General features: G+C 44.2%; 1 protein-coding gene across 1 annotated transcript; it reads right to left on the bottom strand.

Annotated features, from left to right (window-relative positions):
- Positions 1–1,068: 1,068 nt before the first annotated feature.
- LOC133370944 (toll-like receptor 13) lies at positions 1,069–15,934 on the bottom strand. The gene is made up of 2 exons (XM_061597905.1): positions 15,808–15,934; positions 1,069–4,335 (listed from the first exon to the last, which is right to left on the bottom strand). The coding sequence occupies exon 2, from the start codon at positions 4,285–4,287 to the stop codon at positions 1,387–1,389; it is 2,901 nt and encodes a 966-aa protein (XP_061453889.1). The 5' UTR covers positions 4,288–4,335; positions 15,808–15,934; the 3' UTR covers positions 1,069–1,386.
- Positions 15,935–16,796: the final 862 nt, after the last annotated feature.

Here is a 16,796-nt window from a genome sequence, read left to right on the forward strand (position 1 = left end):
CTCATGAAAACCCTATTCATAGGGTCACCATAAGTCGGAATCGACTTGAAGGCAGTACATTTACATTTAATATGGCTTTAAATGTATAGTGTAGATGGGGCCCTTACGTCAAACTGATGCCTGTCCTTTGTTTTCTGCAGAGAATGAATTTTAGCATGCAGGAACTACACCTGCTAGAATTATTTTTTCTACAGATTATGGAAGGTGCAAGAGCCCTTTCCTCTTGCATCTGGCTATCCTTTCCAAGCCAGAACCTTGGACAGCTCCTTGCAAGTTTAGACTAAAACCTGGAGCGGATCCACTGCCCTATTGACATTGGAGCCACCAGTTTCCACCGGGTGGTATTTGTGAATGTACTCCCTATAAATGAATTATCACCAGTCATTCTTATGAAGGAAACAGAATGCTCTGCAAGTCTGGTCTACACAAACAGCAAAATGAGGTGGTTGCAAGGAATGTACCACTTCAGACTGTAGTTCGGCGGGGTGCGTGTCACATTTTTGAATGCTGCTCTATACTAAGTACCATCTGAAAACCGGGCAGCTGGCAAAAGACTGTGATAGAATCTTTCCCCCCAATGCAATAATTTTCCATTTGCAGGGCGTTTTTCATGTGGAGCATTCAAAATTGGAATATACCCCTCTTTAACATGAAGTGGTGCAGTTCTTTCTACCACTCCTAGTGAGGACAAAACCTGCCCTCCACTAGCCCTCACTGACAGAACGTTTGCAGGGTGGGTAGGTGCATGCGCTGAATATATCTGTGTGTAGAATACACATGGGTCATTACAAGAGACAAACCCTCCCTCCATACAACACAGACACCAGCTGTTGTAGTGATCAGCAAATCGGTCAGTTTTGCTTTCTGTTAGTTTCTCCGTTTTCCAATCTTAAATTCAGCTCTCCACTTTTTTATATCAGTTTCTGATTTTTTTTAAAGTTCTCATGAAAATTCATCAGCGTTTTAGTGTGAATTTCTCCTGATATACACATGTTGGTGTGCAATTTTGCATAATATACTCATTTTTTGCAAAACAACATCCCCTAATATGTTATAATATACAGTTTTATTTTCACTAATATGTGCATTTTCATGCACATTTTACCCCACTTTATACACATTTTTGTACACATAACTTAGCTGCAGAACGCATTGCAACATTCAGAGGTGTGAATTTTGAAGGATGGTTGTGTTTTGGTTCATGTATTATTTCAGAAAGCACAAATTACGTAGGTTTGCCTTTAAATAATGACTGAATTGAATTTCTCCCCCATCTCTACATAGGGATGGGTGTTTTGCTAGTAAAGAAAAAAAATAAAAGCAGAAGCTCTTTCACTCAATTTTGAGCCAGCTCTGGTAAACTAGTGTCACGGGCCAATCGCCTTCCTACTCCTTGAAGGTTGATTCCACAACTGGTTTGCCTTCTTTATCGAACCAATACATCCTTTCTACCTCTCCCTCAGAGTGGCCACCCTTCAGAGCCATCCTCAGTTTAGCCCAGAACAACTTCTGAGCTTCAGGGTCCGAGGGCCAAGTAATATATGTCTTCTTTAACATCACTTTCCGCATCCGGTAGTAGGTGGAGAGTTCCCGCTCTGTGATGTCTTCCAAGAAAATAGGGATAAGAACGTCCTTCAGCTCATCAAATAGCCGATAGCTGGCAAGCTGGATCTCCATGGAGCACCACTCGCTCTGCAGGTAACTCCGGCTAATAACGCAGATGGTATGCCGACTGCTGTGGATGCTATCTACTATATTGTCTATGATGTATTTCCCAGGCCGAAAGTCCCGATGGTGGAGACAAAGATGGAAGATGGGACCCCCTCCATTCTCTAGGCTGGGCACCAAGTGCTCCAGCACCCAGCTCTCATCAGTGGAGTTGTAGGAGACAAAGGCATCAAATTTATAATGGCTGTCCTTGCCGTGTCTCCAATGATCATTGACCCAAGCTCGCAGGATGTAGATGTGATATTTCAGGAGCCAGTAGGTACGGTGGTAGAGGATAGGAAGAAGCATGTGGAGCAACAATGCAGGGAAAGTGAAGGAAAAGAGGTACAGCCCCACATCTTGGAAACAGACATGGGTATCAAAGCTATAAACATAACTAGAATGCTGCCCAGAATTGCAAGAGTAGTTGTACAAGTAAACCACCTGCACTTGGCTGTTGTTCAGCCACTTCTGGAACCAAATGTTATCGCAGGTGCAAGTGAAGGGGCACTTGCGTAGGTCAAGGTATCTTAGCGAGGTCAGCTTTTCCATCACACTGCTATTGATTGTCTGCAGCTCATTCTTCCCTAGCTGCAGGTTGCGCAGTCTGCTGAGGTTGCCAAAGACCTCCAGGGTCAATGTGCGGAGGCCAGCATTCTCCAGGTCAAGACTAGTCAGGTGTCTTAGATTCTTGAATATGCCTGGTGGAAAGTTCCCCATACCGTTACTGCTGTCAGCCAGGGTTAGATATTTCAGCTGTCCTAGGTCATCAAAGACATCCGCTGCAATAGAGAGAATCTTGTTTTCTGACAGGCAGAGATTGCGCAAGGATGTCAGGCCTTGAAAGAACTTTGGAGGGATGATTTTCAAGCCATAAGGTTGCTGAGCTTGGAGCTTGAGGTCGTAGACCTTGTTCAGGTACAAGAAGGGAGGCTGGCTGTGTTGCTTCATGCTGATGTAGTTGATCTTATTGCTACTCAGGTCCAGAACTTGGAGAGTGCTCTGCACGGCATAGAAAAAACTGTTTCTAATGTATTCAATACGATTGCCATCCAGATAGAGATTAGAGAGATTCTTCAGTCCCTCAAACGATGTGTTGGTCAACCTGCGGATGTTGTTTCCCCCCAGGTCTAAAATATAAAGGTTCCCTAAGTTCTTGAAGATTTTGGGGAAGAGGACAGATATATGATTGTTCCGGAGATTAAGTGTCTGGAGGCTTTTCAAGTCATCAAAGTTGGTGCTGTAGATATCAGTGAGAAGGTTGTTGTCCAAGCGCAACTCCTTGAGTTGTTTCAACCCTTTCAAGGCATATTTGTCCAGAAAGGCAATGCTGTTGATGTTGAGGTGGAGTGTCTTCAGATTAGGGGCATAATGGAATGCCATGGGACTGATGGAGAGGATGCGATTGAAACGGAAAGAGATGGTTGTCAGTTCAAGAAGTGTTAAGGAAGCATCATTAGAGCAGCATGGCAATTTACTCAACAAGTTGTGCTCCACAATCAATGTCCTCAGCTGATTTTGTGTTGTCACATTCAACATCTCCTTTACACATCCCACTGACCTAAGACGGTTCCTGGAAAAGTCAAGCAGCAGGATGGGAGGACATGCCCCGAAGGTGTTGCTCCTCAGTCTCCTGAGCTTGTTGCTCTGAAGATGTAGTGACAAGGAGAGGTTGGATTCCCTAAGATGCTCACACACCTTGGTCAGCTGCCAGAATTCATTTAAATGCAACCCAGAGTAGTCCAGGCTGCGAGGCTGCAGGTCAGAAACATTCAAGAGCTGGAAAACATCTATGCTGTTCCCCATAAGCTTCAGGCTGCTGATGTTCTGGAGGCTGACTGTAGCAAAGGAAGATGCATTTGAGATCTTGTTGTAAGAAAGGTCCAGCAATTTTACATTCCTCAGGAACTCTGGCCCCTTAACATCCACCCTACTCAGTGAATTGTTGCAAAGCAGGAAAGTGGACAAGGAAGCAGGAAGCCTTGCTTCAGACTCCAGGGAGGTCAGATTATTGTTGCACAGATTCAGCTTCCTCAGCTGCCTCAGCCTTTCCAAGCTCAGAACTACTTCTGCAAAGCCCTCCAAGATGTTGAAATGGAGCTGCAGTTCCTGGAGGTTTGGTAATGGACTAAATGTATCTTGCTGGATTTTGCGTAGTTGGTTATTGTGCAAAATGAGGAAGGTGAGGTTAGGCATGCCCCGGAAGACATATTTGGACAGACTCGTCAGATTGTTGCAGGAGAGGTTGAGCATCTTCAAGACTGTAAGGTTCTCAAAGGCCCCATTTTCTATCACTTCCATTTTGTTGAAGCTTAGTTGCAGGACCTTCAGCTCTGGGAGGTGGTGGAAGCTCCCATAAGGCAAGGATCGAATGAAATTATGGGATGCATTGAGCACTGTAACATTGCTGGGAAGGTCGTCCACGACACTGGAGATATCCTTCAGGAAACGCTGCATGCACTTGAAATACCCTGGATCTCCCATAGCCTGGATGCAGTTCCTGAAGCCGTAAGCAGCTGCCTCCTGAGTGTTAAGTAGGATAAGAGCCAGTAAAGGATGCAAGAGACCCATTTGGCACATTGGTCCGTGCGTTCTTCAGCTCCAAAAGCCTTGTGCCACCAAAGAAACCTGGAACCAAAGAACATTGACTGTGAGCTTTCTTTGAACTTCTGTGCATGGCCTTTTGGGAGGGAGCCATTATTTAATTCTAGGGATATTATTATTGTTGTTGTTGTTGTTGTTGTTGTTGTTGTTGTTGTTATTATTATTATTAGGCATCCCAAAGTGATGTGCAATATAATAAGGGCACATATGCAACAATTATGTATAGAAAAACAGTTATAACTATTGCATACATAAAAACAGTTTTTAAAAAACAGTTTGAAATGGCAAGAGCACATACATGAAATCAATACAGATCCAATACAGATGCCAGCTGGGACAAAGATCTCCATTTAGGAGGCTTGTTGAAAGAAGAATGTCTTTAATAAGCACTGAATATACAATAGGTAAGGACCTTTCCAGACCTCTGCATATTGCCCACCAACCAAACCCTCAGCAAATTCTGCACCAAGACCATTCACAGGGCTGTCACCTGATTAAAGAAATCTTAGGTGATTCATTGTTTGAATTAGATTAGATTTTCTTATGGCTAAAAACAATAGTTCTGCAATAAGACATGATTTCTTTGTTTTCATATGAGGTATGCATTTGTCAAAGCAAGGATCATCTAACCCAGCCTTTCCCAACTTTTGGGTCCCTGAATATTAGAATCATAGAATCGTAGAGTTGGAAGGGGCCTATAAGGCCATCACGTCCAACCTCCTGCTCAATGCTGGAATCCAAATCAAAGGATTCCCGACAGATGGCTGTCCAGCTGCCTCTTGAATGCCTCCAGTTGGACTATTGTTGGACTACAGCTCCCATCAGCCCCAGCCAGCATGGCCAGTGGTCAGGAATGATGGGAATTGTAGTCCAGCAACATCTGGGGACCCAAAGGCTGGGGAAGACTGAGTAAGATGAGGTATTTCCTCCCATAGGAGAGAAAAAGTGGAATGCCTTGCTTCAAATTGCCCATTTTAATTCACTATAGTTCTTTTTTTTAAAAAATTGCAGCCCTACATAGAAAATTCAGATTCTGTTTTCAGAATGAATTCTGTAAATGTGAATGGTTATGCCTTTAGGTTAGGTTAGGTTTATTACATTTATGTATCTCTTCCACAAAAAAGCCTCAAAATGATTTAACAGCCACACAGTTGATAAAGGTACAAGAGCCTCTCCCAATGCCCTAAACCATTCAAAGAATTCAAGTTTCATAAGTATTCCTGGTTGTGTCATTGCATGATCTGAGGAGGTCCAATGCTTATTGTTGGGCCAGTATGGTGTAGTGGTTAAGGGGCTGGACTACAACCTTGGAGACCATGGTTCGAATCCTCACACAGCCATGAAGCTCACTGGGTGACCTTGGGCCAGTCACTGCCTCTCAGCCTCAGAGGAAGGCAATGGTAAACCCCCTCTGAATACCACTTACTATAAAAACCCTACTCATGGGGTCACCATAAGTTGGAATTGACTTGGAGGCAGTCCATTTCCATTTTTTCATACATGCCAAGAGTCCCCAAACTTCTTCTTTTTTTGGCTCCTGGGCACATTTAGATTTTTGAGCAGGAGCTATGAACACTAGTCTCTCTGGTCTCTTTTCTCCTCCCTCTTCCAGATCATCCCCCCACCACACACACATACAGAAAGAGAGAAGGCATGCATACTGACACACACTTAACTTTTCCAAAGGATCTGTGCAAAAGAATTAATCTGAAAAAGCAGTGAAAAAGGAAGTGAGGAAGAATGTCACTCTTCCAACTTTGCCTTCAGTTCTATGTACTTTTACAAAAACGACTACCCTCACCACCTCATGACCAAAGGGGCAGTGGGTATGGGTGTGGGTGGGGTGGAGCGCTAAAAGGTTTTGTGGGTACAGCAAAAAACCTCAAGGGCCCCATTGCATTCATGGGAACCACAGTGGTGGCAATTATTGGCATGGAGTGGGGGGGATAAGCAGTGGAGGCTGGTAGCTCCCATGACAGTGGGGCAGTGAATCCACTCTGGGTTTTCATCCAAACTTTCAAGGAGCTGTCCAAGGTGCTGACAGCTCCTTGAAAGTTCAGACTAAAACCCGGAGCTGATTCACTGCCCCAATGATATCAGAGCCACCAGTCCCTAGTGGGGATAAGTATGCCTGATAGCGTCTTGCACCAAAACAAAGCAGTTGGATCAGTGTCTGGGCATCTCGTAGAGGACATGCTCCTGGTTATGTCAATGTATGATTGGTGGTGAACCCAAAGGCCATTGGACTGGCAGGGCAGAAGGTAGGGAGATCAGCTGTAGGTGGAGCTGGAGCCCATGAGAGGCGGAACCAAGTAATTCTATGTTTTGTCTCCATCCTCCTCCCTTTTGAGTTCTGCAAGGGCAACACCAGGGCTTTATTGTGTGTGATGTTACTCAGTGGTGTGGAGCACCAGTACCTCTTTTTTGGCTGCCCATGGCAACCATTGGGTGCTGGCACCCGCAGCACTTTTATCAAGGTATGAGTACTGGCACCTCACTTGTTACCGAAAGAGCCCTGGGCAACCCTGAGACTGAGGAGGAGGAAGCTGCAGGCAGGCAAGCAGGGAGGGGCTGGCGGGGAGCAGCCAGGTTGGTGGGTCTGTGCCCATTTGCCCAAATGGCCCAGTCTCTACTTAATGTGGGGTCCTTCACCCAGTTTCTCATTTGTGTTTCTTGGGCCATCTGAGCATTGCGCAGAAAAAAATGTTTCTGATTGGTGAGAATTCTTGCGGCTCTAGAAGAGGACACACCTCTGGTAATAAAGGTATCTGAATGTGCAGTTTGCCCAATGTTTATTGAGGGGTTGGGAGGAGCAGAAAAACCGGAGCTTGGAAAAGTTACTTTTTTTGAACTACAGCTCCCATCAGCCCAATCCAGTGGCCATGCTGGCTGGGGCTGATGGGAGTTGTAGTTCAAAAAAGTAACTTTTCCAAGCCCTGAGAAAAACCTCCGTCCATTTTTGAGATGGCTTATTCAGCAGTTTCAAACATTTGTCAGAATAAGGAACCAGCGGTGGTGGCTGGTGCCCAAAGCAGGCAACAGATAGGGCAGAAGGCAGGGAGCCCAACAGCAAGTACAGCAGAGCCAATGGCCAGCAGAGCACCAGCTAACTCTGGTTTGGTCCCCATCCTCCTCTCTACTGAGTTCTACAGGGGCAAAACTGAGATTAAGGAGGAGGTTGTGCCACCCTCTCTGGACTGGTGGTAAGTAAGAGAGAAGGCAGGTGAGGCCTGGCTGAGGGCAGGCTGAGTTTGGTGGGGCAGGGCCCCATTTGCCCACATGGACAAGCCTCCACTGGGAACTGAGAATTTCCAACCAGCTTCTCCCTCTTTGTGAATTGGCCGATGCTGTGACATCTTTTGAATGGAACTGTGCTTTTTTCTTTTTCTTTTTTTGGACCTGGTGCAGGATCAGTAGCTGTGATGTCTGCCACTGATGGAGTGTGTTCACCTTCAAATTATGATCTCCTTGCATATTTTTAAATATAATAAATATTGCAAAGTTGTCATATGTCTCCAGTGTCCTACTATCCAAAGGAATCGAAATCTTGTAGCAGCACTGCCCCTGGACTCGGAGAAGTGGGGAGCACTTAGTAAAACAAGAATGAGTGTTTTCCTCTTCCCCATCTCTGCATCCTGAAGCCAGTGAGGAACAAACGAGAACAATTTTTAAAACCCTGCATCTGGAGGAGCTTTGGAAAGCAGCTGCTGCTACTGCAGAGAGTAGCAAAGGTGTGTTGTTGTTTAAGTGAAAGACGGCCCATTGATTGCAGAGTTTTTGACTGCTCATATCCGGGGGGGAACAGAGAACTGAGAGAAGACGGAACTGCTATTCTGAGTTCACAAATGTCAATGACCTTACAGGATACTAGATGATTGCAGACGGAGGCATGGCTATATACATTCTCTACAATGGTGGGGGACTCAGGTCCAGGAGCCAAGTGCAGCCTTCCAGGCTTCCCTGCCTGGACCTTGGAAGTCTCTCCAGGCCACACCTCCTCTCCTCAGGCCACACCCCTTCTCAGGCCACACCCTCTACTGGCCCTACTTCACACCCTCCTTGAGTGTTTTTGCCTGGCTGGTACAGGTCCTTCAACTCTGATCGTGCCTTTTGTTTGCCTGGATGGAGAATGGAGAGGGGTGTGCGAGTCTGTGTAGAAACTACCCTACCGTACAGTAAGATAAAATTGACATTCATGGCTCCACCCACCTTTGCCTGCTCACCACTGGCCTGTGGACCTTAGAAGGTTGCCCAGAAGAGAATATGATGCTCGGGCTAGAAAAGGTTCCCGGCCCTTTCCCCTGCACACCAGGAGGAAGTAGAGCATGCAGCTGTCAGGCAGCCCACAATACCAGTGTGGTATAGGGCAATTGGGGATAATAAGCTCCAGTCAATCTGAGACTCAAGAAAAAAAGAGGGAATGATGCCAAGCCCTGCTTCTTTCAAAAGACGTGTCGCCCTGCCTGAACACGACAGTGCATAGTTTTATCAGACTGATTGCATCCCATGTCTCTGTGTTGTTTTGTTGCTTATATTTTTAGTGAGGAGAAAAACCCTAATAGGCCATAAAAATAAAAAGTGAAATAAATATGCACCACCCCACCTCCTCAACAGAGTAGTGGTGGTGTTTTAAATTGCACATGATGTTCCCAGACTAAAATAAACAGGAAAGCAGAAATAAGCTTTGCACCAGTGGGGCTTGCTTCATGAGAACTTGCTGTCTCTCATTTCCTCCTCAGGCCACAGACACATTTCAGGTGATTCCGGGGGTGGGGGTGGGGAATCGGAGGAGGGGTGTAGTGGCTTCTCTGCTTTTAAAAGCTTATGCTTTTCCTAGTTTAGTAGCTGCAGCCTATCTCTCTGATCTCAGTGCCTGTCCCACTCCTTGCTCCAGAGTTCCCTGGGAAGAGGGATTGACTGTTAAACCCTGCAGGGAATTGCAGCTCTATGAGGGGAACAATTCAAATGACCTGTAACAAAGTACAGTTCCCAGGATTCTCTGGGGCAAGTCCTTACTGATTAAAGTGGTCCAATACTGCTTTAAGTGTATAGTGCACAGATGGGGCCTTATTTGGCCTGCATTCTCTATCTTGGAACCGAATCAAAGAGCACTTCCGCGCGGCAGTTTATTGTGGACTTGGTGGTGCTCATACATGCATGTTTTTTGCAACGTACACTAGGGATGGAAATATCTGTCACTTTTGGTTCTCTCTGTTTCTCATTTTTTTAGTCATAAATTTGGTCCTCCACATTTCTGCAGCAACTTGAGATTTTAAATTCTCAATGAAAATTCTCCAGCATTTTAGTGAGAATTTCTCCTTCTAAATACAGTTTGTATGCATTTTTGCAAGCAATTTCTCCAAATGTAATGCATTTTTGTTTGTTATTTACACTAAAATACTTATTTTCCCCTAATATATGCATTTTTGCTTAGTTGGAGAACTGCATCACAAAATTAAGCTAAGTGCAAATTTCAAAGGACGGCTGTGTTTTGGTTCTCATGTTTTTGGAAAGTGCAGATTTGAACATTTTGGCTTTAAATGCGAACTGAATTGAATTTCTCCCCATCCCTAATGAACACACAACACAATGTCATCCTCAAAATGCCATCTCATATTCATGCATTTAGATCAGATTTCTTGTTTCTGAGGAGACTGGATTTTCTGGATTAAAAAACTGCCCTTATGGCTGCAACATCCAGCTTTATTGTTGTACTTTTTGGTGGGTGTTTTTTTCCTCCTGCCCCTGCTGCCTGCTTTGTGTAATACTTTGCCTGAAGAAGAGTTCTGGATAACTCGAAAGCTTGCCACTATTGTGAGACATTTTGGGTGGTCCTATAGAAGGAATAGCCCTATCATAGTTTTGGGAGGTTTTTACATTTTTCATTTTGGAGATGGCAGGAATTGATTCAGGACAGGCAAAAGAAAGTCCTTCTTCACACAGTGCATAGTTAAACTATGGAATTTGCTGCCACAAGAGGTAGTGATGGGCACCAACATGGATGGTTTTAAAAGAAGATTAGACAAATTCATGGAGGATAAGACTACCAATGGCTACTAGCCATAGTGGCTAGGCTCTCCCTCCATGGTCAGAGGCAGTATGCTTCTGAATACCAGTTGCTGGAAACCACAGGAGGGGAGAGTGCTGTTGTGCTCAGGTCCTTCTAGGGGCCTCCCCATGGCCACTGTGAGAACAGGATGTTATAACAGATGGGCCACTGACTTGATTCAGTAGGCTTTCCTTATGTTCTTATGTCTTCAGGACCTTCTACGTGCAAATCATGTATCCTACCACTAGGGAAAGATCCTCCGTGGCGCAGAGTGGTAAGCGGTGGTAATGCAGCCAAAGCTCTGCTCACAGCCAGAGTTCGATTCCAACGGAAGGAGGAAGTCGAATCTCCGGTATAAGGGGTCGAGGTCCACTCAGCCTTCCATCCATCCGTGGTCAGTAAATTAATGAGTACCTGACATATGCTGGGGGGTAAAGAAAGGCCGGGGAAGGAACTGGCAAAACCACCCCATATATACGGTCTGCCTAGTAAACGTCACAAGACGTCACCCTAAGAGTCGGAAACGACTCACGCTACAAGTGCGGGGACACCTTTACCTTTTTTTACCACTAGGGATGGGCAACTGTAGCCATTTCAGTTTCTCATTTTTTCAAACTTGAGTTCTCCACATTTCTACTTCAGTTTGCATTTTTAAAGTCCTCATGAAAATTCATCAGCAAATTTATTCTAATATACACATGTTTACATGCAGTTTTCATACATACACAATTTTCCAAAGGAATTGTCCCTAATATAATGCATTTTAATGTTATTTTCACTGATATATGCATTTTAATGCACAATTTCCCCTAGCATATGCATTTTTGCAGACACTGCGTAGCATAATGAGAAGTGTGAATTTCAAAGGATGTTTTTTGTTTCACATACTCTTTAAGAAAGCATAAGTTATGTAAGTTCCCCTTTAAATGCCAACTGAATCAAATTTCTCCTGCATTCCTACCTACCACCGGGCTGTGTGGTCTCTCCTGTATGAAAGCGTAGTGCTACTGATCAGGTTTGGATTGTCATCGCAGCTTTTTTTATTATTATTTAAACACTTTTATTTACTATAGAAACAATAAAAAAGAACAATAATCAGAAACAACAACCAAACCCCGGGATGAAATGAAGATACAGAGTAACTTAATTTTACAGTATTACAGAAATATAACCAGTATTTCACAGATTAACTCAATAACGATAAAATAACATGAAATATACATTGTATATTTTAATCCATGACTTGTGAACTGGTTAGCAAAAAAGACCAAAGAAAGAAAGAAAGAAAGAAAGAAAGAAAGAAAGAAAGAAAGAAAGAAAGAAAACCAAACAGATCTAGCCACTGGTGGGAGCTGGTCATGCGAATCATAATTAGTTGCATAGTCAACAAACAAACACCAAATGGCAGCATATGCATCCGGTTTGGCCCTATCTTGTAAGAAGTGAAGATTATGAGTCATTTTATCCAATAAAGCCAAATTCTATATATTTTTGTTCCATGCAGATAGATCCAGATCTTCCAGCATTTTCCATTGATGCACGATCGTTTGACAAGTCGCCATCAATAGTACAAATCAGTGGTTAGATTTCAAGTTAACATTAACATCATTCCAGTCTGCATTATCCATTTCAGAACCAAAATCTTGTGCCCATTGGGTTTTAAGGCCACTGAGCTAACCCATGTGAGTGTCCAAGAATATTTTATAAAATACAGAAACTATACCTTTGCCTCTAAAACCCATCATAAGCAGTTTTCAAAACTGGTAAGCAGATGAGTAGCGTGAGCCTGGACAGAGGGGTCTTTAAGGATACTATCTAGTTGGTAAGCATGAAGTCATCCTAAACCCAAATTCGGTATATTTATCCTAAGCTGGTCCAGAGAGATTGGATGATGTTGATTATAAACGGCCCTAAGCCTGAGTTGTTCCCACTGAGCAATGTGTCTTTCAAGTACCTCATGCTCAATCCTGGGATAAGATTGTAGTGGGAGATTTTTGGTTGCCAGACTTCCCAGATTAGTAAAGTAGCTCTTGTAAAAGGATTAGCTATGGAACGCAAAAAAGGATATCGTAAAGTTGTGAATGGTAGTGAACATAATGACCTGGAATGTAACATGCATTCCTCCAGCTTGATCCAATTTTTATTTGTTCGCATGAGAATAAAACTTAATTGTCGAAGCTGAAAAGCTGTGTAATAAATCTGCAGATTGGGGAGTCCTCATCCCTCTCCATCCGTGTGAGTATAATATAATTTTCAAAAGGCTGCTTTGGAAACGCAGTAGACCTTTTCTTAGTCCTTGTTTAGGGTCTACCTCCTTTCCCTCTCTATTTTGTCACTTTAGTGTGCCCTTCTTTTTTGCCCATAAATTATATGACTTGCAATAGTTTAATTGCCTCTGAAATGTTTCACCATGCCATTAACCTATGTAATTCCAAAAACGTTATTGCCACAGTTGAACATGAGCATATGAAAAGAGCCCTGCTGGATGAAGCCAAGGCCCACTGAGTCCAGCATTCTGTTCTCACAGTGGCCAACTAGATGTCTCTGGGAAAACATTCTGAACAAAATGCCTCCAGTACAACACGATCTCATATAAACTTACACATGACATCCACACCATACATTTAAAGCTCTTTTATACGACTTTAACAGTTATGGCTTCCCCCACCCCAAGAATCCTGGGAAATGTAGTTTGTTAACAGTGCTGACCTCACAGAGCTACAATTCCCAGCATCCTTAACAAATGACAAGTTCCCAGGATTCTCCGCTACTGTTAAAGTGGTGTAAGAGTGCTTTGGAGAGCCAGTGTGGTTTAGTGGTTAAGGTGTTAAAATGTGAACTGCTAGGAGTTGCCACCTGGGAGACCAGGATTCAAACCCCCACACAGCCAGGAAGCTCACTGGGTGACCATGGGCCAGTCACTGCCTCTCAGCCTCAGAGGAAGGCAATGGTAAACCCCCTCTGAATACCACATAACATGAACACCCTATTCATAGGGTCGCCATAAGTCAGAATCAACTTGAAGGCAGTCCATTTCCAAGAGTGCTTTAAATGTGTGGATATGGCCAGAATAATTTCCAAAGAACTTGCACACTTGGATGAAACGGATTACTTGGATCCATACCAATCGGGTTTCAGGACTGGTCACGGAACTGAAGCAGCCTTGGTCGCTCTGGTAGATGATTTGAGGAGGGCATTAGATAGGGGAGAATTCTCCTTTCTTGTCCTCCTCAATCTCTCAGCGGCTTTTGATACTGTCGACCACGGTATCCTTTTACATTGCCTGGAGGGATTGGGAATTGGAGGTACTGTATTGCAGTGGTTCCGTTCCTTCCTCTCCGATAGGTTTCAACAGGTAGCATTGGGGGAGGAGGTTTCAGACCCTTGGCCTCTCAATTGTGGTGTGCCACAGGGTTCTATCCTGTCTCCCATGCTATTTAACATTTATATGAAGCCGCTAGGGACAATCATTAGGAGATTTGGGCTGCAGTGTCACCAATATGCAGATGACACTCAGCTCTATCTCTCATTTAAATCTTCACCAGAGTCGGCTGTGGAGACCTTGTCCAAGTGCCTGGAATCCGTGAGTGGATGGATGGGAAGGAACAAGCTGAAACTGAACCCCGATAAGACCGAGGTGCTGCTTGTGGGGGACAAAAGAAGGTTGGGAGATGTTGACTTGAAGTTCAATGGGGTGACTTTACCCCTGAAGGACCAGGTCCGCAGCCTTGGGGTTGTGCTTGATTCCAGGCTGTCCATGGAGGCTCAGATTTCGGCAGTGAGCCGGGCAGCCTGGTATCAACTACACCTCATACGAAGGCTGCAACCCTACCTTCCTGTTCATCAGCTCCCACTGGTAGTACACGCCCTGGTCACCTCTCGTTTGGATTACTGTAATGCGCTCTACGTGGGGTTACCCTTGAAAATGGTCCGGAAACTACAACTTATACAAAATGCGGCGGCTCGACTACTTACGAACAGTCGCCGCCGTGATCACATCACACCAGTGTTGTTCGATCTACACTGGCTTCCAGTTGTTTTCCGGGCCCAATTCAAGGTGTTGGTATTGACCTTTAAATCCCTATACGGTCTCGGCCCAGTTTATCTTACAGAGCGCCTTCAACGCCACCAATTATGCCGCCCGACAAGATCAGCCACACAGGGCCTTCTCTCAATCCCGCCGACAAAAACAGCTAGATTGGCGGGTACTAGAGAGAGGGCATTCTCAGTGGCGGCCCCCACCCTCTGGAACTCCCTCCCACAAGATCTACAGCACGCCTCTTCCCTAAATACATTTCGTAAAGCTTTAAAGACCTGGCTCTTTCAACAGGCCTTTGGGATTTCCGGGGAGGGTTAATTACTGAGATTGAAATGCCTCCTACCCTGTTTTAATGTTATTGTCTGCTGCTGTATTGTTTTTATACTGTTTTTATATTGTACCATTGTATTTTATCATATTGTGTTTTAACTGCCTTGTACGTCGCCTAGAGTGGCCATTGGCCAGATAGGCGACACAGAAATTAAATTTATTATTATTAGTAGTATTAAAGCAGGTAGAATGGCCAAGCTGCGTTTTTTTAACTGAGCCCTCCTCCTGCACCTTTAATAGCTGCTTGATATGAAGACATTAGCAAACAATGACGCTTCTTTCCATGCTCTGGAAAAGCTTCACCACTGATTAAAGCTACTTTTCAAGGCTCAGGAGCAGGCCAGGTGGTTCTTTTCTGGTCAGTTGGCAATCTTTAAAATGGGCTGCACTAGAGGCACCACCGTCCCCCCCCATCCACTTCTGCTCCATTCTCCAGTCCTAGCCATAGCTTCCCATTATTCCATGAGGAACATCCTTCTGCCTCGACGGTTCCACTAGCTGCCCAGTTTTGCACTTGGGATGCAATCTAGAGTGGGCACCATCTCCAGCAAACCCTCACACTGCTTCCCAGTAGACGACATTGAGCCAGATGGACCAATGTATAAGGAAGTTTCCTATCTTCTTCCTATGAGTCAGAAACTTCCACAAGCACCTCTTCTAGAGTGCTGGTATAGTGGCTAGTGCATTGGACTAGGCCGTGGGAGACCAGGGTTCAAATCTCCACTCAGCCGTGTAGCTCACTGGGTGACCTTGGATCAGTCACTGTCTCTCAACCTCACCTACCTCACACCTTTCTTGTGAAGATAAAATGAGGAGGGTAGAACCATGTGTCCCACCTTGAGCTCCTTGGAGGAAAGGTGGGATTATAAATGTAATAATAAAAAGTAAAACATTTATTCTGATCACAGCAAAGTTCCAGAATATGACTATACAGCTACAGAACCATTCACTTTGCTTGCAATCAACAAAAGATTCTTCAGAGTGGACATTAATAGCATCTCATCAGTAACAAATTATTCCCAGGAGTATTTACTGGATCCCACGATACACACACAACCAAGAGGTGAGATGTTCCTACCTGATTCCTCTGGTGCTTTAGATCTTCATGTTCCCCTCCGCACCAGAACAGTGAATCCTGCTTTCGGACAGACCCTGATTTCACATGAGCTACAATCTTGGGTGAGAGAGATTAAATAAATAAATAAAAAAAGACCGTGTGATTTCTACTTAAGAAGGAAGTAGAGTTTCTCTTTTCAGTTCTGTTTCTGACATGGAGAAACATGTTCTCCTTTCACAATCACCAAAGAGAAGTGTCTACCAAAGAGAACCCACAGCTGGAGGCTTGGTGAACAGGTTACTAGGGCAGTGATGCCTGATGCCCATTAGGACTAGCAGGGTAGAAGACAGGAAGGCCAACAGTAGGTGGAATCAAAGCTATTGACAGCCTGAGCCAACTAATCCTAGTTTTGTCCCCATCCTCCTCTCTGCTGATCTCTGCAAGGCAGGGTTGATTCTAAGCTTTTTTTTCTACTACACAAGCTGCCAGCACACTGCCCACCCCCAAGTTAGTCAAGTAATTTGTCCTAAAATATACTATTAGTGGGGGGGGGGTTGTGACAGTGCTCACCAGTACAGAGTATCTGCAAAGTTTGTATTTCGTCTTGTATGGGCATTTATTTATTACTGTATGTAGAATTTTATTAGTGATTTTATGCTGGTTTTACAATGCCTGTGTATTCAATTTCTGTTCCACTTCATTTTGTGCCTGATAAGTGCACCTTGACTCTCTTCTGAGCATTGTGTTTTTGTTAAGATTGATTCAAACGTTTCTGTTCTTCCTTTTCCTTTTGTGCCTTGTCTTTTTTTCATTTGTAGTTCTTATAACTGATATTGTGAGCTGTTCTGAGAGCCCTTTTTTGCTGAACAGTGGGGTGAAAATGATTTCAGTAAAACAAAATCGAATAAATATCCCCTGTTGTGGGATACAGAAAAATCTATCTATTCAGGCCACCTGTGACAGACTTGAACATTATTAATAAGCTGTAAATTGGTTGCACTTGCAACAGA

The sequence above is a fragment of the Rhineura floridana genome, chromosome 15 (genome assembly GCF_030035675.1).
Source record: "Rhineura floridana isolate rRhiFlo1 chromosome 15, rRhiFlo1.hap2, whole genome shotgun sequence".
Taxonomy (NCBI): Eukaryota; Metazoa; Chordata; class Lepidosauria; order Squamata; family Rhineuridae; genus Rhineura; species Rhineura floridana.

Excerpts from the sequence above, each read along its gene's own strand:
- LOC133370944 (XM_061597905.1), bottom strand. The coding sequence starts at position 4,287 with ATGTGCCAAATGGGTCTCTTGCATCCTTTACTGGCTCTTATCCTACTT.